This window comes from Hyaena hyaena, unplaced genomic scaffold (genome assembly GCF_003009895.1).
Source record: "Hyaena hyaena isolate Hyena2069 unplaced genomic scaffold, ASM300989v1 scaffold_1229, whole genome shotgun sequence".
Taxonomy (NCBI): domain Eukaryota; kingdom Metazoa; phylum Chordata; class Mammalia; order Carnivora; family Hyaenidae; genus Hyaena; species Hyaena hyaena.
The window spans coordinates 289067-317043 of NW_024081853.1; the positions used below are offsets into that span (position 1 = coordinate 289067).

Genomic DNA, 27977 nt, shown 5'->3' on the forward strand with positions numbered 1-27977 from the left:
CTCTCACCACTCTTATTTAACACAGTCCTGGAAGATCTAGCCACTGCAATAAGTCAAGAAAAAGAAATAAAAGGCATACAGATTATAAAACTGTCTCTATTTCCAGATGACATGACTGTCTATGTAGAAAATCCTAAGTAATATGTACATTACACACACACACACACACACACACACACTCCTCCTAGAACTAATATGTGGGTTCAACAATATTGGAAGATACAAGATGAATACACAAAAATCAACCACATTTCTATATACCAACAATGAACATATGGAAATCAAAACTAAAGACATAACACCATTTACAATCACTCCAAAAACTGAATAACTTAGGTATGATCTTAACAAACACGTACAAGATCTATAACTAAAAATTACGAAGCACTTATAAATCAAAGAAAACATAAATAAATGCTCATAGATTAAAAGACTCAACACAGTAACAATTCTCCCAAATTGATCTATAATTTTAGTACATTCCCTATCACATCCTAACAAGATTTTTCTGTAAACATAGATACATTTATTCTGTGTGTATTTATTCTTTTTTATTATGGTAAAATACATATAACATAAAATCTGCTACCTTGGCCATTTTTAAGTATACAGTTCAATAGCATTAAATACATTCATTTACATATTCTACAACCATTACCACCATCCATCCCTATAACTCTTTTCACCTTGTAAAACTGAAACTCTATACGCATTAGACACCAACTACCCATTCTCTCCTCTCCACCAAGCCCCCAATCACCATTCTGTGATTCTGACTACTCTAAATACCTTATATAAGTAGAAGCATAATATAGACAAGTTTATTCTAAAATTTATATGGAAATGCACAGGACTTAGAATAGCTAAAAATAATCCTGAACTAAAAACAATCTTGAAAAAGAATAAAATGGGAAGGATGACTCTGCCCAATATTAAGGACTACTATAAAGCTACAGTAACAGAGATAGTGTGATGGAGAGATGGACACATAGATCAATGGAAGAAAATAAGAATCCAGAAGTAGACCCACACAAATATGTCCAACTGATTTATGACAAAGGTGCAGAAGCAATTCAGTGGAGGAAAGATTTCAACAAAAGGTACTTTAGCAACTGGATATCCATAGGCTTAAGAAAAATGAACCTCAAACTAAATCTCAAACTTCAAACACTTAACTCAAAATGGATCATGGACTTAAATGTAAAATGTAAAAATATATAACTTTCAGGGGGAAAATAGGAGAAATCTTCAGAATCAAGATTAGGCAAAGAGTTCTTAGATTTCACACAAAAAGCATAAATCATGAAAGAAACAAATGATAAATAGAAACTCAACAATTTTGAAAAATTTTACTCTGCAAAAGACCCTATTATGAAGATTTAAAAAACAAAACTACAGTCAATGAGAAAATATTTCCAAGCCATGTATCTGACATGTATTCTAGTATTCAGAACATACAAAGAACTCACAAAACTGAACAGTAAAAATAATAAATAATCTAGTTAGAAATGTCTAGCATTTTTCAAAGACATTTCATTGAAGAGGATATATTAATGACATGAAAACATATGAAAAGATGTTCAAAATCATTAACCTTTAGGGAAATGATAATTTAAGCCATGATGAGATAACATTGTACACCTATCAGAATGGCTAAAAAATAATAGTGACAATACCATATGCTGGCAAGGATGTAGAAACTGAATCGTTCATACATTGCTGGTGGAAATGCAAAAATGGGACAACTTTGTAAACATTCTGGCACTTTCTTATAAAACTAAACATGCAACTACCATGTGACCCAGCAATTATACTCTTGGGCGTTTATTCCAGAGAATGCAAACTATGTTCGCATGAAAACCTGCACACAAATTCATAGCAGAATTATTCATAATAGTCAAAAATTGGGAATGACCTGGATGTTTTTCAATGGATGAATGGCTAAATAAATGTGGTATAGCCATAACATGGAATACTACTCTGCAATAAAGGGGAACAAAGAATTACCATATATGACACTTTCAGTGACTCTCCCAGGAATTATGTTGATTGAGAAAAGCCAATCCCAAAAGGTTACATGCTATATGATTCCATTTATATAACAACATGGTGTGACAAAATTACAGAAATGGAGAAGGGGTTGGTTGTTGCCAGGGGTTAGGGATTGGCTGACAGAGGGGGAAGAGCTGGGGTGTGGTCATATGAGGGCAACACAGGGGATCCTTGTGGTGACAGACCTGGTCTGTATCCTGGATGTGATGTACCATAGATTTTCAAGATGTTACCACTGGAGAAACTGATTGAAAGGTATTATTGTTTTTTTATAACTGCATGTGAGTCTACAATGATCTCAAATTAAGAAATTTAATTTAAAAAAATTTTAAACAGGCTGCAGACCTTTAGCCATGCTCAAGAATAAGATGTAACATCTCAAGAGACTAGAGGCATCAAGGAATCCCTGGCAGACAGAAAGCTGTGATTGAGATGAGCAAAAGGAACAGATAGACCAAAACATGAGTATAGTACCATGAAAGTTCCATGACTATGCGTGGTAGCACCCTCAAGTGGGAGACAGCTAGGAACAGCCTGCCAGGGTTTGGCAGAGCCATGGAAGTGGGCACAGCTTGTCTTGAGAATCCCTATGTGTTCTTTCTGCCCTTCTCCAGCCAGTGTTCAGGTCAGTGTTTAGGACAGAGAAAAAGGGAAGGGCCCCAGGTAGCTGATGATATCCAGGACAAAATTGGGAACCGGACAAGCTCTGAAGGCCAGCTGCTGTCCTCAGCTATCCACATCCCCTATTCTCCCTGAGAACAGTAAAGGACACAAGAGCCCACAGCTGCTCAGACCCTCTTCCAGGACTGCCTGCTCATGGCTGTGAGTCTAGAAAAGATGAGCTCACAGTCAGGAACAATTAGAAATATGTGGACTGCCAAGTTGGAGAAAGACCAGAACAAGAAGCCTTTCCAGCTTGTAGGGCTTCACAACTAAACTTTATAAGAAGAGTGATTAATATCTTTATATATGTAAAAGATAGTATTGCATTCATGAAACAACAGGATCTTCATTTTTATAAAACAGACTAGAGAGGAGATCTGAAAAATGAAGGAATATAATTGTTGCCATTAAGAACTTCATAGAATAGCTGCAGAGCAGAATGAAAAAACAGCACAGTCAGTCAGGTAGGAGATTGAGACTAAGGAATTCTTCCAGAATGTAAGATGAAAGGATAAAGACATAGAAAGTTTAAAGGAATCAGAGAAAATAGCTCTAGATTTACCAATATCTAACAAACAGACGTTTATAAAGGAGAAATGGAGATAATGCAGAGGAGCCAATGGTTAAGGAAATAATATCTAAGAATTTCTTAGAACTGGAAAAAAAAGACATAAACTTTAGAATGAAAGGGTTACCATATGCTAAGCTGTATACTAATATAAAAAATTTTTAGAAATTTAAAATATAGAAAAGAATCCCAAAAGTTATCAGACAAGAAAAATATTATTAACAGTCAAAAATCTGATTTAGAGACACCTGGGTGGCTCAGTCAGTAGAGCATCCAATACTCAATTACAGCTAAAGGTCATGATCTCATGCTTCATGGGATCAAGCTCCGTGTTGAACTCTGTGCTGACAACACAGAGCCGGCTTGGGATACTCTCTCTCCCTCTCCCTCCTTCCTCTCAAAATAAATAAATAACTTTTTTAATGTTGATTTTTGAGAGAGAGAGACAGAAAGAGCAGGGGAGGGACAGAGAGAGACGGAGACACAGAAGCCAAAGCAGGCTCCAGGCTCTGAGCTGTCAGCACAGAGCCTGATCTGGGGTTCGAACCCACGATCATGACCCCAGCCAAAGTCAGACACTAAACCAACTGAGCCACCCAGGCACTCCAATAAATAGTTTTTTTAAAAAAAGATTCTAATTTAAAGCAGAATTCTAACCAACAATTCTGGAAGTGGGAACCTTTACTGCTGAAAAAGAAAACAGATCAAAACAGGGCTTTGAATGGAGATTTCTGTATCTAGCCAATTTAGCATTCAAATGAGGTGAAATAAAGGCATTTTTCAGACATACAAACTTTCAGACAGAAAATTTACCACCCTAAATCGTCTTTTTTTTTTAATCTTTTTTTATGTTTTATTTATTTCTGAGAGAGACAGCGTGAGCGGGGGAGGGTCAGAGAGAGAGGGAGACACAGAATCTGAAACAGGCTCCAGGCTCTGAGCTAGCTGTCAGCACAGAGCCTGACGCAGGGCTTGAACCCACGAACCATGAGATCATGACCTGAGCCGAAGTCGGACGCTCAACCGACTTAGCTACCCAGGCACCCCCCCAGATCCTCTCTTAAAGAGACTACCACAAACTGTATTTCACAAAAAGAAAAATGCTATAAAGTATAAAAAAACAATAACGAGCAAATTCTGTTGTATATTCTTTATGATACTTAATATTGTATTATATTTACTCTGTATCTTTTACTAATTTTCCCCTTATTATGAAATGGATGTTTCTGTTGAAAAGTTATTCACAATAATCAAATTTGCCATTTACAGGAGTTTGGGGGCATAGGGTAGACTGGAGAGAAATAAAATTGTTACAACATATTTAAAACACTGAAGGATTCTGGGGTGCCTGGGTGGATCAGTGCATTAAGTTTCTGACTTTGGCTCAGGTCATGATCTCACCATTTGTAAATTCAAGCCCCACATCAGTCTCTCTGCCTGTCAGTGCACTGCTTCAGATCCTCTGGCCCCCTCTCTTTCTGCCCTCCCTCACTCATGCTCTCTCTCACTCTCTCAAAATAAATAAACATTGAATGAATGAATGAAATACTGAAGGACTCTTAGATCATGGTTGGTTTCCTTTGATCCACAGATACAAATATACAAATGTCAACTGGAACACATTCTATACAGACAGTATATAGGGCTGCCATTAGTATTTCTGGACAATTGGTTCATTCATTCAACATTTATTACATCCAGTATTCACAAAACTCTACCCTACACCCTGAGAAGAGCACAATCTGGATAAATACAATCTAGATTCAGCTCTTAAGTGGTTCACAATTTAGTGGCAGTGATAGACATGAGCACATGTAATTATGATGCAAAATATAAGTATTATGAAAAGATAAAAATAAAACACAAGATTGCAGAGGTAGTAATGATTAACTTTGAACTTAGGAATCACATAAAATTAGTTCATAGGTTGATAAGTAAACTCTAATAATTCCCAGTGAAATTACTTCTATAGTCAAGATAAGTATACTATTAATATTTTTTTATTTTTTACAGAGAGAGAGAGAGCGCAAGAGCACTGAGTAAGGGAGAGGGGCAGAGGGAGAGAGAGAGAAAATCCTAAGCAGACTCCATGCTCAGGGTAAAGTCCAATGCCGGGCTCAATCCCAGGACCCTGGGATCCTGTCAGGAGCTGAAATGAAGAGTCAGACACTCAACTGACTGAACCACCCAGGCACCCCTATTATCAATGATTTCTGATCAGAAGTAAAGGAGACCAAATGTTGCAAAATGTTACACCCACCCTGCCAAAGCAAAGCATAGAGTTTCACAACGATCCAATAACCTTGGTGCTTGTTCATACTAACAGTGAGGATTATTCAGACAATGTGAGGGTTTTGTCATTGTTTTCATTATACTGTTACATCACTGTTGTCACATTATATTTTGCCATAATGAGCTAGTTGTAACTACTGGTACAACTTAAAATTCATCAGATTTAAGAGTCATTTATCATCTTAAATTAAAAGATAAATTAAAAATGTCCCCTAATGCGGCACTGGTATTAAAAAACAAAAACAGGCTGCAGGCCAAATTTGGTCCACAGGCCTGTTCTGCCAACCTCTGGTTTATAGCAAAGGTGCTAAAACTTTTTAGTCCAGTTCATCAAATGTAATTGGGTCATAACTCTAGATGCAAATTGACCTTTAAGTTCTCAGAACAAACAAAACCATAACCTGGCTGCCAAGCTGTATGTAGTGCAACCCAAATGCACTGGCAAACATCAAAGACTCATAGGATGTTTATACTTTATGGATAAGATACTTACCATCTGCCTGCTTGAACATCTGACTTCCCCACAAAGTATGCATCATCACAGAAGCAACATTCTTTCTAGTCTCCATTATGATCCAAACTCCTTACTTAGGATGACTTCAAGGCATTGCATAACCTAACACAATCTCCTTTGGCTAGATTTTACAAGGAAAGTATTCATAAGTTATTACCATACATATACCATATACCATGATTACTAAACATATCTATTGTATTAATGGAGCCAAATACTTAGTGATTGATATAGAGATTGCCTTTGTTTTGTTTTATTCTAATAAACTATAGTACATACACACCCTGGGATATTATACAGCCATTAAAAACAACTAATATATCTTCAGCAAATTAGGGATAGAGGGGAACTTCCTCCACCTGATAAAAGAATATGTACACAAAACCTACAGCTAACATGAAAATTAATGATGAGAAACTTGATGCTTTTCCACTAAGATCAGAACAAGGCAAGGATGTACCCTGTCACTACTCCTATTCAACATCACACTGGAAGCACTAGCTAATGCAATAAGAAAAAGAAAAACTTGGTAAGGGATACAGAAATGCTGAGGCATAGGAGCACATGTACCCCAATGTTCATAGCAGCACTCTTAACAATAGCCAAAACATGGAAAGAGCCTAAGTGTCCATCAACAGATGAATGGATCAAGAAGATGTGGTTTATCTATACCATGGAATACTACATGGCAATGAGAAACAATGAAATCTGGCCATGTGTAGCAACATGGATGGACCTTGAGGGTGTTATGCTGAGCGAAATAAGTCAGGCAGAGAAGGACAAATATCATATGTTTGCACGTATAGGAGGATTAGGAGGAACTTGACGGAGGAACAAGGGGGAGAAGAAGGGCGGAAATGGTGGGGGAAAGGGAGAGAGGCAAACCATGAGAGACTCTTGAATGCTGACAGAAACTAAGGACTGATGGATGTGGGGGGGAGGGGGGATGGGCATGGAGGAGGACACTTGTGGGGATGAGCACTGAGTGTTATGTGGAAACTAATTTGACAATAAACTATTTGTAAAAAAAAAAAAAAAAAGAAAAAGAAAAACTTGGTATACAGATTGGGAAGAAAGAAATCAAACTGTCTTTGTTCACAGAGGACATGACTGTCTATGTAGAAAACCCTAAAGAATAAATAAACAAACAAATCCCTAGAACCAATAAGTGATTATAGGAAGGTTATAGGATACAAGGTTAATATACAAAAGTTAACTGCTTTCTTACATGCCAATTGGAATTTGATGATGACCAACTGGAATTTGAAACTTTAAAAAATACATACCATTTACATTAGCACCAAAAGAAATTAAATACTGAGGTATTAATCTAACCAAATATGTAGACAATCTATATGAGGAAAACTATAAAATTCTCATGAAAGAAATTAAAGAATATCTAAACAAATGGAGAATTATTCCATGCATACGGGTAAAAAGACTCAATATTGTCAAGTTGTTAAGCCTTCCCAACTTGATCTATAGATTCAACACAATTCCAGTCAAAATCCCATTAAGTTATTTTGTGGATATTGACAAGCTGATTTTAAAGTATATATGGAAAGTGGGGGGAAAAAAAGCCAGAGTTGCCAACGCAATTGAAGAACAAAGTTGGATGACTGAAACCACCCAACTTCAAGACTTACTATAAAGCTACCATAATCAAGACAGTGTGGTATTGGTTTAAAAAAAAATTGACAAATGGACCAATGGAAATAAATTGCCCAGAAATAGACACATATAAATATAGTCAATAAATCTTTGACAAAGGAGCAAAAGCCATGCAATGGAGAAAAACAGCCTTTTTAACAAGTGCTACAACAACTGGACATTCACATGCAAAAAAAAAAAAAAAAAAAAATTCTGGACCCAGATCTTAATCTTTCACAGAAACTAACTCAAAATTTAAAAGGCAAACCCATAAAACTTCTACAAAGTAACATAGGAGAAAAGAAAACATAGGTGACCTTAGGTTTGGCAATGGCTTTTTAGATACTACATTAAAGTGCAATCCATAAAAGAAAAAATTGATAAGTTGAACTTCATTAAAATTAAAAATGTCTGCTCTGCAAAAGACACTGTAAAGAGCAAAAGAACACAAGCCACAGACTGGGAGAAAATATTTATAAAAGACATCTGATAAAGGACTGCTATCCCAAATATACAAAGGATTCTTAAAATTCAACAAGGCGTGCCTGGGTGACTCAGTGGGTTAAATGTCTAACTTTTGATTTCAGCTCAGGTCATGATCTTACGGTCGTGAGATGGAGTCCCATGTTGGGCTCCACACCGGGCACTGGAGTCTGCTTAAGATTCTCTCTCTCTCTCTCTCTCTCTCTGCCCCTTCCCTAGCTAACTCTCTGTCTCTCTCTAAACAATAAAAAATAAATAAATGTTTTAAAAACTTCAAAAGAAAAAAAAACAATCCAATTTAAAAATGGACAGGGGTGCCTGGGTGGCTCAGTCCGTTAACTGTCCAACTTCAGCTCAAGTCATGAAGTCGCAGTCCTAAGTTCAAGACCCACGTTAGGGTCTGTGCTGACAGCTCAGAACCTAGAACCTGGAGCCTGCTTCCATTCTGTGACTCTCTCTCTCTGCCTCTCTCTCTTTCTCTCTCTCTCAAAAAAAATAAATAAATAAATAAATAAATAAATAAATAAATGTTAAAAATTTTTTAAATAAATAAAAATAGACAAAAGGCATGAACAGACACTTCACCAAAGAGGATATACAAATGATAAATAAGCATATGAAAAGACATTCATCATCACATGTCACTAGGGAATTTCAAATTAAAACAAAAAGATAGCACTATATACCTACTAGAAAGGCTAAAATCCAAAACACTGACAACATCAAATGGTGACAAGGATGTAAAGCAATAGGAACTCCCATTCTTTGTTGGTAAGAATGCAAAATGGTACAACCACTTTGGAATAGTTTGGCAGTTTCTTATAAAATTAAACATACTCATACCATATGATCCAACAATCATGGTTCTTGATAGTTACCCAAAGTTAACAGCATGTCTACACAAAACTGGTACAAGAATGTTTATAGTGGCTTTATTAATAATTACCCAAACTTGGAAGCAACCAAGATATTCTTCAATAGGTGAATGGATAAACAAATTGTAGTACACCCATACAATGGAATATTATACAGCACTGAAACGAAATGAGCTATCATGATATGGAAGGACCCTAAATGCATACTGCTAAGTGAAAGAAGCCACTTGAATAGGATACATACTGTATAATTCCATATATATGACATTTTTGGAAAAGCAAAACCATGAAGACACTAAAAAGATAAGTGGCTTTCAGAGGTTCAGGAGGGAAGAAGAGATAAACAGGAAGAACACAGGGGACTTTTAGAGCAGTGAGACTGTTCTGTATGATACTATAATGGTTATATACACATCATTGTAGATTTGTCAAAACCCATAGAATATACAAAAAAATGAACCCTGATGTAAAAATGAACCCTGATGTAAAATATGGACTTTAGTTAATGACAGTGTATCAATACTGGCTCATTGACCGCAACAAATGTGCCATACTAATACTAAACGTTAACAACAAGGGAAATGGGGTGGGGGGGTTGTATATATATGAGAATCGTACTTCCTGCTCAATTTTTCTATAAACCTAAAACTGCTCAAAGAAATAAAGTGTATTAATTTTTTAAAAAGAATATTTTAAGATATACCTGTTACTTGGAGATATTTCCATGATGTACATAATAAGAAGAGGAAAATGGAGAGAATATAAGCTGACCCATTTTTATAATCACACCAACATTTTGGACACTGGTTACTTGGGAAGTTGGGCGAAGAGAATGAAAATGATTAAAAACTTACTGACAGATCAAATTTTGAGTGAAACTATAAATAAAAATCTGAGATTGAAGTAACAAAGGCCCCGACGCAAGGAGAAGCCATCTCGGCATAGATTGGGTAAACCAGCCCACTCCAAGGCAGTGAAAGAATCCGGTACCAGACCCACTGGGTGGAGAAACTAGAAACAGAACAAAGATCACTTGTTTCCTTACTCATTAGTTTAATATAACCATACGGAGATAACAGTAGAGAATCCTCAGTTTTTAAATTATCAATTTTGTTTGTCAACCATCCTACAAGTTCCAAAGCAAACATACACCTAAAATGAAGCCTAGATTTTAAGCTCTTTAACCAATCCCCTTATCCTGAAAAAAAAAAAAAAAAATTGTTGGGCTTTTAATGAACCAAAATAGTTCAGCATTATAAGTTCCAGCATTATATTAATAGAAATCCCTTGGTTCATATCTTGCCCCTGGAAATGCATATTTAAATTTATACAGCTTATTCCTTAAATCGGGTGTGCGTTGCCGCGAAAGTACTGCAGCAGAGAGCAACCTAATCTTATTCGTCCAACTCCTAATTTTCACCAGAAAGTAATTACTCCCTTTTATTCCACTTAACATAATAAATCCACAGATCCTCATAGGATGAGCCTAATCCTGAAGAAGAATAAGTAGAAAAAACGTTCGGTTGGTTTTTTGGGGTTTTGTTTTTTTTTTTTTTTTTCAGTTTCTTAAAATAAAAAGTTATCTGCAAGGGGCTCCTCAGCCCTCTTTTTACATTCAGAGGCAGCTGGGTGCAGTTTCTTTCTACTCTTGGAGGTCTGCGGTCTCCCGGCAACCTGGCTCCGGTTGTCAGGGAGAGACCCCGCCTGAGCCGGGGCTGTTATCAGGCCCGCCGCAGACCTCCGTGGGGGGGAGCGGGGAGCTCTGCGCCGCGCTTCTTCATGCCACTGCACACGTCCCGGTGTGCGAGGAATGCTAAGTGGTTAGCTAGGAACTCTGGGGACCCGCAGGAGTTGCTGCAGAGGGCTTACTGCTGGATGACGTAGCTCTTTATGAATTGGCTCTCAGGAAGAGATAAGGAAATGGAGGTTTTCGGCAATGCAGTGTTTTCTCCGGGGCTCTATTTGACAGCTGGCTACTCCATTCTGCAAACTCGAACGTGGTTTTCTTTTCATCTGCTAACTACAGTACATTCAGGATTTTTTCACTTTAGCTTCCATTTTCTCCAGCTGGAAAGCTATGAATTCCCTCACAGTATTTCATTTTCATGACTCTTGCCTTTTGGGTAAAATCTGTTAAAATATCGATTTTTTTTTAGTTGGCCAAAGAATAAGTTTCGGTCTCATGTGAACAATGCTTTTTAATTCTTCGCAGTGCATTTGACCTAAGCAAAGTATAAATTCCCTAACAGTAAACTACTAATAAAAATAATCAAAGGTAAAATAGGAAAGTTACAGAAGAAAATTCAAGACTAATGTTATTACCTTACCATGGTAATATTGTCAAAAGAATTCATTTTCTATACATGCCCAGGGAAGACATTCAATATTTCTAAATTTTATTCTTCATTTTATAAAAATGTAATGATAATATATTCATTGGAACATACTGTAACTCTGAATTTCTTCCATTTTCACTATTAGCAATCTTTCCTATATTATAATGCAAATTTAATACACTTACTCAACAACAAGCTAGTGGATCAGAAATAAACCCTGCTGAGAAACACTGTAGATATGCTCATACCTGCAGGAACCATGTCTTTCTTTATGAAGGACAATAACCTTATCTGACCTCTCATAAAAGACCCAGTTTACAGAAGAGATCCCAGCTAACCCAGAGGATATGGGAGTCTTCGGTCAAGGTAAAAATGAAGCATTTAGCATTGTTAAAAAAATAAAACAAGACATTTGGCTCAAAATGGAGTTGCTATGCAAAGCCTCACATAACCAAACCAAGACTTAGTTACAGTTCCGGCTCTCCAGAAATTAAATCTTAAGCCAGTCGATCAGGAGTTGCCGGATCAGCGCTAGTTAGCTAGTTGCCATTGCCTAGAGGAACATATCCCTGCATTAACCAACCAGCTTTTTTGCCTAGCATAACTTCCTTGTTCCCATTCCCTTCTGCCTATATCTGTGTCCAAGCTCCTTGGAGCTCCTTTCTATCTGCTAGATCAGATGCTGAGCAATTCAACTTTTGCTCAAATAAACTCTTAAAAAATTAATATGACTCAGTTTATCTTCTAACAGGATCATGAGTCAAAGTAGTCAAGTATCTTGTCAAATGTAAAGAACATTTTGATAGGACATTTAGGGGAAAGTTATCAGAAAACCAAGCAGCTTAGCCATTGTAACCCAAGTAAGACCTCTGGCATGCCAGCAGGGCACCATAACCAGACTAAGAGTTCAGGAACCACCAGGAAGAAAAATAGCAATCACTGAGCTCCACATATATTACACAAACTCAACTTTCACCTCCCTAAAGAGACACAGTGGAATGAAATTTCAAAACAAGGCCCTAAAGCTCCACCACAAACTCCAAGAGCAATCGAAGTTTGAAACTGCTCCCAAAAGGCAGCATGGAAGGGGAAGAACTGAATTGAGCCTTGAAAGACCCAGGAAGATTTAGATGGGCTGTGAGTGAGAAAGCAAATGTCCTGGAAGGAAGGAACTAAGCGCAGAGTCAGCTGAGCGGGGTAGGGGGAGTACAGAGCTCAGGAACACTGAAGTTAGCAACAAGTTACAGGAAGTTTCTAACTCCAGGATGAAGAGTGTCATCACGTTAGCTAGGATGCAACAGAAATTACGCAAATCAGAGGGCTGCAACCTTTCAGTAGAAGGGAGGAGAGGGAAAAGACAATAGCAGGCAAGGAATGAGTTCATTCATACATTGTATGCACTACCATATTGACTTGTTAGGCATGTGCAATCGAACTGAAGTGCCTAACTAATAAAATATGTATAAGTTCCTTATGTATATGTAAGCTCCCTGGCCCCACTCCCAATACACCAAATAAAAGCTTCCTGTGCTAATCCCATGGGAAGACAGTGCTTTGAGAGCTATGACTCTGTCTCCTTACTTATAACAAGTAATAAAAAGTTCTTTGCTTTCAACACTTCCTTGGGTTGTGTTCAATTTGATGCAGCCCAAGTGCAACTGAACTTGACTTGAGCTCACTTACAATCACACCAACCACATACAGTCACCATTATTTCCTACACAGTGGTAGTATCAAATTTGAGGTTTAAACAGATGTCTGATAGCAGTGCTCACAGTAAACTGAGAAGGATAAAGGCAGAGACAAAAGAAAGTGTGATGGTTATTTTATGTGTCAACTTGACTGGGCTAAGGGATACTCAGATGGTGGGTAAAACCTTCTTTCTGGGTGTGTCTGATGCTCTCAGACAAATTGGGAATTTATGATGGAAGAGAGATGAAAGAATAGGATACAGAGGGTCCATGACTTTCACTCATAATGCATTTACACTCTGAATCCATAATTTGCAGAATTCAGTCTTTCATATTTCCTCAGAGTTCAAAGCTTTTGGCTGGCACAAGATGACAGGGCCAGCCAGCTACTGAGGCATGGAAAGGGACCCAGCCATCTGCCAGGTGGGCAGGACACTGGGGTCTGTGAAGGAAGGGGCAGACTGAGCCTAGCAAAGAGACCTCCACTCTGGTCCTTGCTGAAGGCCTGGAGGCCTCTGGCTCCCTTGAGGCCCATGTCACAGGCTGATGTCTCCTCACCCAACCAGCTCCCCATTCCTTGCCTCAGCTGTCCTCCCTCTTCTCCCTTCCCCAGATGATGTGAGGGGTTGCTATGACCCCAGATCCTGAGGGTAGCAGGCCAGGATCTCCCATGGACTATGCTGAGCAGGACACATCTTTCCCAACCACTGCTGCAGATTCCTAGCAAATCCCAGCTTTAAAGATTTAAAGATGAGGGGCTCCTCATTTGTCCTGGAAAGTAGAAGAGTTTACTACTGGTTATAAGAATGATTGGGAAGAAAGTCTGAAGTCAGCCCAAGTCTATCAACACTAGTAAAAAAAATGACTTAGAGTATTACCCCAGGGACAAAAGGTCAGCTATGTTAGCTTCTCTGTGTCATACTGGTCATACAATAGTCACACAAAAAGACCACCTTTAGCCAACATTAACCATACTTTACCTGATATCCATACATCATAACTGAGCGGGTAGTGTCCTCTGTGAACTGCTACAGACTAAGTAATAAAACAGGATCAACCATGGCCAGTGCCTCCCTTCAAGGAGTGAAACATGGCTCCTCCCTCTGGACAGCCTTCTTTCTTTTTTTTTTAAGTTTCTTTATTTTTGAGTGAGAGAGAGAGTGGGGAAGGGGCACAGAGTGAGGTGGGGACACAGGATCTGAAGTGGGCTCTGCGCCGACAATAGAGAGCCCAGGACTCAGGACTCAAACCCACAAACTACGAGATCATGACCTGAGCCAAAGTCAGACACTTAACCAACTGAGCCACCCAGGCACCCTAGGACAGCCATCTTTCAAGGTAGCTCTCCTTCATATCAGGTGATAAGATATTGATTTAACAACCTGGGTAGTAGCACAGTATCTAAGTAACAATGTGAGATCCAAGAGAAGGATTCATGAAATAGTGCATGATAGTCTGTCCCGAGGAAAGGCAAGGGATCACTTAGGTTGGAAAGAATAGGGAATCAGGGCAAGTTTAGAGGAAGAGGTAGTATAAGGATATATGGAAAAGTTTATTTCACCTGAGCAACCATTTAACAAACATTTAATGAATGACTAAATGAAAACACCGGTATGTGGAACCCACTTGGGTAGAAACACATGAGCCGCTCCAGAGGCAAAACACTGAAACACATTAGCCAGAGACACGGTGGGAAGAAAAGCTGAGATGGTAAGGAGCAGATCAGGAGAGGTATGGAATACCCTTATGCCAGGGACTTCAGGAAAACATTGAGGGTTCTGAAACAGAGGGTAAAATAAAGAGCTTTAGACAAGATGCAGGGAGGAAAAATAATAGCTCTGTGTCCTACAATTTAGAAATTAATCACACATTGGGGAAAATTCTTCTAAAAGGAAAATTGTTTTCTATCATTTTCTTTTAAAAGTCTATGTACATCACTCAAAATAAAAGAAATACACATAATGCCTTCTACATAATAGTGGAAGGAATTTGTCCCCAAAGATCTTTTCTTTGTATAAATGATGCCACCACAATTGATGCTTCAATAAAAATGAATATTTATGAAATGTAAAATGACTTGGATTAACTTATTCCAATTTCACCCTCTAAATATAGATTTTTAAATCACGCCAAAATGTAGATTTTGATTACAAAAGCAAGTTGGGAAGGAAAAAAAAAAAGACTTACTTGACAAGAAAAAGAGAGCAAAATTTTAAAAAACAGAATTGGAAATAGGGATGACAAAAGATGATAGAAAGGTGGTCAATTAAACTAAAAACCACAGAGAAAGATCATCTTCATAGTAGAGTTCTTTAACTCAATAATGCCGTCATATATCAAGAATCAAGTTACACGAAAGCCTGAAGGAAAATCTCCCACTTGTGTGTTCCATCCATCTTAAGCTCACTGTACAGCCTTCTCCCCAGCTTTTAGTTTCTTAGCTATCCTTTCAAAGTTTCTTTGTGCATACATCTTATTATTTTCCTCCTTGTTCACACAAAAATTAGCATACCATAGAACACTGTTCTGACCTTGCTTTTCTCACTTAACGCTATATCTTGGCAATCTCTCCATACCCATTCATATAGATTTTCCACGTTCTTTTTTTACAGCTGCATATTCCATTGTGAAGACGAACCACAATTTAACTAGCCCCTATTGATGGGCATTTGGGTTGTTTCCAATCTTTGGCTACTGCAAACAACGCTGCAGTGAATAACCTGGTATAGTCATCATTTGGCATGCGTGCAAGTGTATCTGTAGGATAAATTCCCAGAATTGAATTCCTGGGTCAAAAGGTATATGCATTTAAATTTTTTACAGATATTGCCAAATTGCCTTCTGTAAGGGTTGAGCCAATTTACACTCTTGCCAGTAATGTACAAGAGTGCCTTTTTCCTTAAGGATTTACCAACAGAGTGTACCGTCAAAGTTCTGGATTTTTGCCAATCTGAAAAATGAAAAATGGTGTTTGCATTCTCCTCATTATGAGAGAAGTTGCTCACTCTTTTATATGTTTAAGAGCCAATTGTACCTCCTTTTCTATAAACTGTTCATAACCTCTGCCTATTTTTCTAATGGATGTTGGTGTTTTCTTATTAATTTCTAGGAGCTTCTTACATATTAGGGAGAATAGTCCTTCTCTTATAAGTTGCAAATACTTACCCTAGTCTGTCTTTTGAATTTGCTTATGGTAATTACTGCCATGAGAAGATTTTTATTTTGATATGATCTAATTTATCAACTTTTTAAGTCTTATGATTTTCAAGTCATAGTTGGGCTTTCCTTACCCCAAGATTATAAAGGAATTCTCCTTTTCTCACATTTGTTTCATTTTTACATGTAACTAAATGGAGAAACAGTATAGTAGTTAAGATCACAAACTCTAGAGCCAAACTTCCCACATTCTTGTCCCAGCTCCACCGTTTACTAGCTATGTGACCTTGGATAAGTCACCTAACCTCTATGGGCCGGTTTCCAGATCAACAAATGCAGATAATAATAATTACCACATGGGGCCTTACTGTGAGGATTAAATGTCTTAGTAAATGTAATTACTAGAGTGCCTGACATAAGCACTCAATAAGCATGAGCTATTATCATCAAATATCTGTTTAAAACTTATCCTCGTTTAAGACGTGAAATACAGATCCAACTTTCTTTTTCCATATGGCTACCCAGTTGTCCCATAACTATTTTTTGAATATTCCATCTTTTCCCCACTGACTTAAGATATCTCCTTTAAGATATACTACATTCCCATACATATTTAAGAATTTCTCATCTTTCTATTCTGTTCCATTGACCTATCTATTCATGGAGAAGTATCACACTGATTAAATTATTGACTTTTACTTTTACTATGTGGTAGGGCTAGCTGTCCCTCTTTGCCCTTCTTTGACAGTCACTATAACTCTTCCTGTTTATTTGTCCCTATGAATTTTTATTCATTTTTTAAGTAGGCTTCACCCAGCGCACAGCCCCACACAGGGCTTGAACTCAGCACCCTGAGATCAAGACCTGAGCTGAGATCAAGAGCTGGACATTTAACCAGTTGAACCACAAAGGCACCCCACCATATGAATTTTTTAAACTAGTGTATCTGCCTCTAGAATAAAACAAAAAAATATTAGTTTTTATTAAAACCATGTTACCCTATAAGTTAACTTAGGGAGAACTGATATGTGTTTCCTGTTCAGTCTTCCTATCCAAGAACCTGGTATGTCTTGCTATTTGTGCAAGTCTTCTTTTGTGTCCTTGTCCCTCAGTAGTGTTTTAAAGTTTTCTTCACGTGGATCTTGCACATCTCTTGCTGAGTTTATTCATAAATTTTAACTTTTTTGGTTGCTATTATAAATTGAGTGTCTTCTTCCATATATTTTCTAACAAGTTGTTTACACAGAGTAAAGCTATTGGTTGCTGGCTAGTAAATACCCTAAGACCATACTATTAATGCTCTTGGATTTTCCAGATATATAATCTCATTATCTTCAAATTAGTGTCCTTTTTACCTTCTCTTTTCCAATTTGTACATTTCTAACTGCTTCTCCTATATATAATGCATTAGCTACCACTTATAAAACAATGTTAAATAATAACCAATCACCCAGAGTAGGCCTAGTCATGCTTTAATCCACTTTAGGCAGGCTTAGAAAAGTTGCACAGTAAAGAAATTTGAAGGTTTAAATCTCACCTCTTGCAGAGTAGAAATCTACTAGGCCACAATTTATAAAAAGATGAACATTTTCTCAACACCAAAAGAATAATAATAATCCAATTAAAAACTGGGTACAAGAAATGAACAGACATTTCTCCAAAGAAGACATACAAATAGCCAAAAGACACATGGAAAAATGCTCAGCATCACTCATCATCAGGGAAATCAGAATCAAAATCACAATGAGATATCACCTTATATCTGTTAGAATGGCTAAAATCAAAAACACAAGAAACAACAAGTGTTGGTGAGGATGTGGAGAAAAAGGAACCTTCAAGTACTGTCAATGGAAATGCAAACTGGTACAGCTACTGAAGAAAACAATATGGAGATCCCTCAAAAATTAAAAATAGAATTACCATATTATCCAGTTATTCTACTACTGGGTATTTACCCAAAGAAAACAAAAACACTAATTCAAAAAGATATATGCAGCCCTCTGTTTATTGCAACATTATTTATAATAGCCAAATTATGGAAGCAATCCAAGTATCCATCAATAGGTGAATGAATAAAGAGGATGTGGTTATATATATACACACATATACACAACGGAATAGTACTCAACCATTAAAATAATGAGATCGGGGCACCTGGATGGCTCAGTTGGTTAAGCGTCTGACATGGGATTTCAGCTTAGGTCAGCTTAGGTCATGATCTCAGGTTTTGTGGGATCAAGACCAATGTCGGACTCCATGCTGACAGCAGAGCCTGCTTAGGATTCTCTCTTCCCCTCTCACTCTGCCCCTCCCCTGCTCATATTCATTCTCTCTCTCTCTCTGTCTCTCTCTCTCTCAAAAATAATAAATAAACATTAAAATTTTTTTAAAAATAAAATTTTAAAAAAGAATGAGATCTTGACATTTGCAACAACATCGATGGATCTAGAGAGTATAATGCTAAGTGAAGTAAGTCAGGGAAAGATAAATACTATATGATTTCACTCATATGTGCCATTCAAGAAACAAAACAAAGAAAAAAAGAGATAAACCAAAAAACAGAGTCTTAAATGTAAAGAACAAACAGATAGTTACCGGGGGGGGGGGGGGGGGGGGGGAAAGGGATAAAACAGGTGAAGGCAATTAAGATTACACTTATCGTGATGAGCACTGAGTGAAGTACTGAATTATTGAATCACTATATTGTATACCTGAAACTAATATAATACTGTATGTTAACTACGCTAGAACTGAAACAAATTTTAAATCATGAAAATTTTCTTAAGAACACAAAAAGTTAAGATTAAAGCTAAGATGATTAACCCTTAACAACAAAAGTATTTAGTAATGGCGCACACCAGCTACTAGGCTGAGCAAGAGTGGACCATCTCCACATTTTTTCCTGATTGGGACTTCAGTGGGAATTTCTACATTTCTTCAATAAGCGTGATGTTGGCCTTTGGACAGAAATAGATTTATTATATCATGTTAAGGAAGTATCCGTCTCTGAGTGTTATTATCAAGAAAAGTTGATAGTCAATTATCAACTTGCCCTTTCCAGCATCCGGATGACAGTTACATCATTTTTCTTCATAGATCAATTAAATGATAAATTATATTAATAGATTTCCTAATACGGACCCATCCTTGCATCCTTGCATACGGGCCCTAACTCCCACTGCTGGACTCTGTTCACTCATATTTATTTAGCAGTTTTTCATCAATATTCATAAGTGGGACAGGTCTGTAGTTTTCTTTTTTGTGCAATCTTTATCAGGTTTGGTTTTAATACTATACTTACTGCTTAAAAAGAATCTGACAATTCTTTTAGGTTAAATACTGTTAGAATGATCTGCTCTTTAAATATTTAGTAGAAGTGTCAGTGTAAAACTGTCTGAACATGATGCTTTGAGAGGGGGCAACTCTTTAACAACTTCATTTCTGCTAGAAAAATCATCGTGTTTAGATTTCCTAAATGTTTCTGGTATCAGTTTGGGTCAGTTATATTTTCCTAAAAATTATCTTTTCCATCCAAGTTTTCAAGTTTATGTTCAAAGACTTAAATAAAGAGCCTCTCATGAGTCTTTAAATTTTCAATTTCTATTACTTCCCCTTCTCAGTTCTTAAGTTTGTATATATGTACGTCCTTCCTTTTTTCTTAATAGAGAGCTACATAATTTCAGAAATTTCATTGTCACAGTTCAATTGCTTTTCAAAGAGGCACCTTTTGGGTTACTCATATTGTTCTACTGTTTTTCTACTATATTAAAGTTCTTAAAAGAGTAGTCATGAGCAGGTGTTCTACATCTCTTCCCATTTTCCAAAAAAAATCACAGTAATACAGTGAACAGTAAGAATACAAAGGCAAGAAAGCAGAGATTAAATAGGAGCTGTCAATGTTATCTTGAATGATATCTTCAAATCCCAAACACCTGATCAAAAAACAGATAAGCAATAGGCAAAACAAACAAAACAAAACAAAAACCAAACTGCCATAAAAAAAGAAAAACTGAGCTTATACAGTAATTATTTCACTGGAAATAAGATTAGTTCTCACTATAATAAACTCACATTTTAACAACATAGGAGACACTCTGAGATTTTAATTATAAGCCTTCCACCTCCTGCCTGTCTCTAGCAATTAATTGCCCACCATTTCAGTCCAACAAGCACGAATTCCACTTCTCCCCAAAGTTCTCTGAGTGTTGCTGTCTAACCAGGCACTAAAACAGAGAGAGACCGCCTCCACATATCAAAGATCAGGCAAACAAACTGCTCATATGCCCTGCCAGTCAGCCAGTGCTGTCCAGGACCCACTGCTAACCTGAAGTGTGCTTCAAATGAAGCAGTCCCGTCCAAGTTTAGTTGTAACCAATCACCCAAAATAGGATCATGTTTTGATCCACTATAGGTAGTCTGAGAGAAACTAAACCCTAGAGAAGTTTGAAGGATTGAATCTTACCTTTTTGCAAAGTAGAAATCTACTATTAGGCCACAGTTTATAAAAGAGTGTTAACTTTCTTTACGAATACTAAAAAAGGTAGGATTAAGGCTAAGATGATAACTCTTCACATGAAAAATATTTGATAATAGTCCACAAAGACAGAGCCTAGAACTAAGCTGAACCAAAGACACTGAATAGGACTTATCTTCTAAAATCAAAAGGTGCTGCTTTTGTCACAGAAGTTTTGAGAGTCAGCATACAAATAAAAAACACAGAGATAATAAAGAGAAGTGAAGGGCTGTTAAACAGATTGGAGGTTGGGGTAGAGATAAATTTGACTTTCAAACCAATAACATTAAATCCATAAGCTTCAAGCTTACAGCCACCAAAACCTACCAAGGAGGTAATCATATCCTGCCCATTTCTGGGGCCAATCTGAGAACCTTCAACAAACAGTCAAAGCAAGAGTTGTACCAGGAGTGGAGATTGGACAGATTACAATCTAAACTGAAATATTTGGGGAAGAAAAGAGTTACAACAGCAAAGTAATAAGGACATATGTGTTGCATATGCATATGCATTGTAGGCTTGGCCCTACACCCAAAAAAAAGCAGTTTACTGGTCCAGATACAGAGATGTATACATGGCTATATAAAAAGACAAGACGGAAGAGATTGGAACAGAATCAGGCCCTGATTAGAGTTACTGTTTAGAGTAACCCTGTTAGAGTTACTGGGTGGATATGACAAATAAATCATTGGCTTATTTCCATCATGTTGGTTAATCTTTTAACAAAAGTGTCATTTATGTACCAGGTAACTGATTGGGAGGACTTTGGTTAAGATTTAGCAGAACTAAATTTTAGTCAAAGCTCATCTGAACGAGTTTGGAGATCTGATCAAGATGTTTGCATTCATTTGTTTTTCAGATTTCTGGGAGGGCATACCAAAGACACCAGGAGTATGTAAAGAGGAAGTTCAATGCAAGCACTGCCTTTAAGTACCCATTTATGAATACTGGTTTATAAAAGACCATTTATTTTTAAAATAAAGTTCAAAATTAATTCTCTGAGTCAAAAAACATTTAGGACTGGCCATGAGTTAGAGTTGAAGTGAGGGAGGCATAAGAAGTACAACTGCTAATGTAGATAAACAAGTCACACAGCGTCAGTTTCCAAACTGCCTCAAATCCAAAAAACCTCTACCTTTCCCACTCTCTTACTAGATTACTGTGTACAATATGCAGACCCTCGCTGTGATCTCCTATACCTACCCAATAATTCCTTAGGGAAAAGAAAAACAGAATTCCTATGAATTTTTAAATGCAGTATTTATCTTGGCATTGAGCCATATGTAGAAGACTAATCACCATTTTCTCCTCCAACAACTCTAAGGCAGTGGTTTACAAACTATGTTCTATTTGTTTAAAGTACAAATTGTCGGGGCCACACTCTGAGAAGCACTGCACCAAGGTATGGTGCCGTGGTTTGTGGACCTGTTAACGGTCTGCAACAGAAGCTGAGGCTTAACGAAAAAAACCTTTAGTTTAACATTACTGGGCACCCGAGCGTGTGATCATTTTTCTGGCTTTTTTTTCTTACTGTATTTTCCAAAAGTATTGGTATGAGATTGGAAAATTGTTAACTTTGTAAAGCACAGCTCTAAAGCTGACGCCCCCGCCAGCACTACTGGCGAACAACCAACAGACAGGCGAGGACCAGGCTAGGGCAGCTCCTGACAACTGGGAGAAACCAGGCAGTCATGGTGAATAACAGAAGCCCGAGGGCAATTCTTGCAACCAGTACAGAGGACTGAGATACAATTTCAAAACTGCAGCTTTCATCGTTCGGTAGCATTCCATTGCTTCCCGTGACAACACGTCACCATCGCTGCAAGTAGCCAGTATCCCAGCGAACCGTGCACTAGAGAAAAGGGGAGGCACAGAAGCCGGCACTGAGGACACACCTGTGAGTAAGATCGGAAATCGGGTCAGCGCTTTTCCTACCCAAAGTTGGGAGCCATCAGGGTATTTGCACTCTAGGTGAGTTTTACCAACATACTAGATTCTATCAAAATGCTTCATACTGTTTAACGGACAGAGAAGTCAAACAAAGAAAAAGCACCGAACGCCCTCCTCCCCAAGCGGAGCCTCTCCGCGCCTGCGCAAACCCCAACCTAACTAATCCGCCGGAGGCCGGCCCTCCGCTCTCTTCCGGGAGAGCAGAGGACGCGCAGCCGCCGGGTGGTGACGCGCTTGCGCAACGACGACCACCGTGCCTTCTGCGCGTGCCCGAGTTCTTACCCGCTACGGGGATCGGCTCCTTCCGGCCAGGCAAGGCCTCCTGTGGGCTGACGATCTTAGAGGCGGAGTCGCCCATTCTCGGGACAGGAAAGAGGCTGTGGAGAAGCTTGCTAGCTCTCCTGATGGCCCAGAGCATGGGCGTGTGCTGGCCGAGGGGCCGCCGAGCGAACAGCGCTGTCGAGAGCGGAGCCGCAGCTGAGGAGTGGGCGGCGGGCGCGGGCAGTGGGACCGGCGTGCACCGGGACGCGCTGCGGGTGGGGGGTCCGCCGAGGCCGCGTGCGTTGGGGGCTGTTGCCGCTGCCGTCCCGGAATCAAGGTTACCTAAGGTTCAGGCCTGACGGGCTGTAACTTGAGGGCGTGTTCTCCGCCCGGGGGTAGGGGGTGGGGTAGGCGGCGGCCTGGATGCCGAGTCCTAGGAAGCATCAGCGAATGTTTCTGGTTCGGCTTCAGAAGAAACTTCCCAGGCAGAGAACAAATGTCCTAATGCCCTACGAAGTATGTGAAGTGACAGAGGCCAAAAGAAATAATGCTTAGCCTTTGATTTTAACGTTCGTTCCCTCAGAAACCTTAGCAGTTGTTCATGTCCAATAAGGTATAAGACGACCTCCTTTACAGGCAACGAGAATGTATGTGTATTTCCACTGGAACCATTATAATTCTGAATTATCAAAAAGATGAGTATCCAAAATAAAAACTAAGAACAACTTTTCAAAAATCTCAGTATAGGGAAGATAATTCAGAATTATGTTTTATATATGTATATATGCAAACACACACACATACGTATACACTGATAAGCCCATTTTGCAAAGGGGAAAATAGAGAAGCAAAGCACTAATACCACCATTAAAGCAGCTTATGTGAATTTAATGCTCCTGGTTTCTGGTTTCTTGTTTCTCAAATCGTGCGAGATAACATTTGTTTCTGTGATAAATTATCAACCCAAAAAATAAGGTGGGAGAAGCCAGATGGGAGACGGGAGTTCCATATGTGAAATTTTGGTTTCACACAAATGTTCTGCCAGAATGGGCAGATAGTCTCATGAGGGAAGGAACTTCAGATTAGCACCCACAGAAATGAGAAGGCTTTGACTCTACCTCCCCAGTGAGTGAGTTACCTTTTTGTGTTTTTTTTTTAATGTATGCTTTACTTATTTCTGAGAGAGACAGCATGAGCAGGGGAGGGTCAGAGAGAGAGGGAGACACAGAATCTGAAGCAGGCTCCAGGCTCTGAGCTGTCAGCACAGNTGAAGTAAGTCAGGGAAAGATAAATACTATATGATTTCACTCATATGTGCCATTCAAGAAACAAAACAAAGAAAAAAAGAGATAAACCAAAAAACGGAGTCTTAAATGTAAAGAACAAACAGATAGTTACCGGGGGGGGGGGGGGGGGGGGGGGGGGGGGGTAGGGATAAAACAGGTGAAGGCAATTAAGATTACACTTATCGTGATGAGCACTGAGTGAAGTACTGAATTATTGAATCACTATATTGTATACCTGAAACTAATATAATACTGTATGTTAACTACGCTAGAACTGAAACAAATTTTAAATCATGAAAATTTTCTTAAGAACACAAAAAGTTAAGATTAAAGCTAAGATGATTAACCCTTAACAACAAAAGTATTTAGTAATGGCGCACACCAGCTACTAGGCTGAGCAAGAGTGGACCATCTCCACATTTTTTCCTGATTGGGACTTCAGTGGGAATTTCTACATTTCTTCAATAAGCGTGATGTTGGCCTTTGGACAGAAATAGATTTATTATATCATGTTAAGGAAGTATCCGTCTCTGAGTGTTATTATCAAGAAAAGTTGATAGTCAATTATCAACTTGCCCTTTCCAGCATCCGGATGACAGTTACATCATTTTTCTTCATAGATCAATTAAATGATAAATTATATTAATAGATTTCCTAATACGGACCCATCCTTGCATCCTTGCATACGGGCCCTAACTCCCACTGCTGGACTCTGTTCACTCATATTTATTTAGCAGTTTTTCATCAATATTCATAAGTGGGACAGGTCTGTAGTTTTCTTTTTTGTGCAATCTTTATCAGGTTTGGTTTTAATACTATACTTACTGCTTAAAAAGAATCTGACAATTCTTTTAGGTTAAATACTGTTAGAATGATCTGCTCTTTAAATATTTAGTAGAAGTGTCAGTGTAAAACTGTCTGAACATGATGCTTTGAGAGGGGGCAACTCTTTAACAACTTCATTTCTGCTAGAAAAATCATCGTGTTTAGATTTCCTAAATGTTTCTGGTATCAGTTTGGGTCAGTTATATTTTCCTAAAAATTATCTTTTCCATCCAAGTTTTCAAGTTTATGTTCAAAGACTTAAATAAAGAGCCTCTCATGAGTCTTTAAATTTTCAATTTCTATTACTTCCCCTTCTCAGTTCTTAAGTTTGTATATATGTACGTCCTTCCTTTTTTCTTAATAGAGAGCTACATAATTTCAGAAATTTCATTGTCACAGTTCAATTGCTTTTCAAAGAGGCACCTTTTGGGTTACTCATATTGTTCTACTGTTTTTCTACTATATTAAAGTTCTTAAAAGAGTAGTCATGAGCAGGTGTTCTACATCTCTTCCCATTTTCCAAAAAAAATCACAGTAATACAGTGAACAGTAAGAATACAAAGGCAAGAAAGCAGAGATTAAATAGGAGCTGTCAATGTTATCTTGAATGATATCTTCAAATCCCAAACACCTGATCAAAAAACAGATAAGCAATAGGCAAAACAAACAAAACAAAACAAAAACCAAACTGCCATAAAAAAAGAAAAACTGAGCTTATACAGTAATTATTTCACTGGAAATAAGATTAGTTCTCACTATAATAAACTCACATTTTAACAACATAGGAGACACTCTGAGATTTTAATTATAAGCCTTCCACCTCCTGCCTGTCTCTAGCAATTAATTGCCCACCATTTCAGTCCAACAAGCACGAATTCCACTTCTCCCCAAAGTTCTCTGAGTGTTGCTGTCTAACCAGGCACTAAAACAGAGAGAGACCGCCTCCACATATCAAAGATCAGGCAAACAAACTGCTCATATGCCCTGCCAGTCAGCCAGTGCTGTCCAGGACCCACTGCTAACCTGAAGTGTGCTTCAAATGAAGCAGTCCCGTCCAAGTTTAGTTGTAACCAATCACCCAAAATAGGATCATGTTTTGATCCACTATAGGTAGTCTGAGAGAAACTAAACCCTAGAGAAGTTTGAAGGATTGAATCTTACCTTTTTGCAAAGTAGAAATCTACTATTAGGCCACAGTTTATAAAAGAGTGTTAACTTTCTTTACGAATACTAAAAAAGGTAGGATTAAGGCTAAGATGATAACTCTTCACATGAAAAATATTTGATAATAGTCCACAAAGACAGAGCCTAGAACTAAGCTGAACCAAAGACACTGAATAGGACTTATCTTCTAAAATCAAAAGGTGCTGCTTTTGTCACAGAAGTTTTGAGAGTCAGCATACAAATAAAAAACACAGAGATAATAAAGAGAAGTGAAGGGCTGTTAAACAGATTGGAGGTTGGGGTAGAGATAAATTTGACTTTCAAACCAATAACATTAAATCCATAAGCTTCAAGCTTACAGCCACCAAAACCTACCAAGGAGGTAATCATATCCTGCCCATTTCTGGGGCCAATCTGAGAACCTTCAACAAACAGTCAAAGCAAGAGTTGTACCAGGAGTGGAGATTGGACAGATTACAATCTAAACTGAAATATTTGGGGAAGAAAAGAGTTACAACAGCAAAGTAATAAGGACATATGTGTTGCATATGCATATGCATTGTAGGCTTGGCCCTACACCCAAAAAAAAGCAGTTTACTGGTCCAGATACAGAGATGTATACATGGCTATATAAAAAGACAAGACGGAAGAGATTGGAACAGAATCAGGCCCTGATTAGAGTTACTGTTTAGAGTAACCCTGTTAGAGTTACTGGGTGGATATGACAAATAAATCATTGGCTTATTTCCATCATGTTGGTTAATCTTTTAACAAAAGTGTCATTTATGTACCAGGTAACTGATTGGGAGGACTTTGGTTAAGATTTAGCAGAACTAAATTTTAGTCAAAGCTCATCTGAACGAGTTTGGAGATCTGATCAAGATGTTTGCATTCATTTGTTTTTCAGATTTCTGGGAGGGCATACCAAAGACACCAGGAGTATGTAAAGAGGAAGTTCAATGCAAGCACTGCCTTTAAGTACCCATTTATGAATACTGGTTTATAAAAGACCATTTATTTTTAAAATAAAGTTCAAAATTAATTCTCTGAGTCAAAAAACATTTAGGACTGGCCATGAGTTAGAGTTGAAGTGAGGGAGGCATAAGAAGTACAACTGCTAATGTAGATAAACAAGTCACACAGCGTCAGTTTCCAAACTGCCTCAAATCCAAAAAACCTCTACCTTTCCCACTCTCTTACTAGATTACTGTGTACAATATGCAGACCCTCGCTGTGATCTCCTATACCTACCCAATAATTCCTTAGGGAAAAGAAAAACAGAATTCCTATGAATTTTTAAATGCAGTATTTATCTTGGCATTGAGCCATATGTAGAAGACTAATCACCATTTTCTCCTCCAACAACTCTAAGGCAGTGGTTTACAAACTATGTTCTATTTGTTTAAAGTACAAATTGTCGGGGCCACACTCTGAGAAGCACTGCACCAAGGTATGGTGCCGTGGTTTGTGGACCTGTTAACGGTCTGCAACAGAAGCTGAGGCTTAACGAAAAAAACCTTTAGTTTAACATTACTGGGCACCCGAGCGTGTGATCATTTTTCTGGCTTTTTTTTCTTACTGTATTTTCCAAAAGTATTGGTATGAGATTGGAAAATTGTTAACTTTGTAAAGCACAGCTCTAAAGCTGACGCCCCCGCCAGCACTACTGGCGAACAACCAACAGACAGGCGAGGACCA

General features: G+C 38.1%; 1 protein-coding gene across 2 annotated transcripts in view; it reads right to left on the bottom strand.

Annotated features, from left to right (window-relative positions):
- Positions 1 to 23374, bottom strand: part of LOC120224669 (mitochondrial peptide methionine sulfoxide reductase) — a 289915-nt gene extending 266541 nt beyond the window's left edge. Inside the window, exon 1 of one of the 2 annotated variants that reach the window (XM_039222938.1) lies at positions 23026 to 23374. In XM_039222938.1, the coding sequence (XP_039078869.1) occupies positions 23026 to 23161 (136 nt within the window). In that variant the 5' untranslated portion in view covers positions 23162 to 23374. The remainder of the gene's footprint in view (positions 1 to 23025) is intronic. The other variant, XM_039222937.1, reaches the window with a different exon arrangement.
- Positions 23375 to 27977: the final 4603 nt, after the last annotated feature.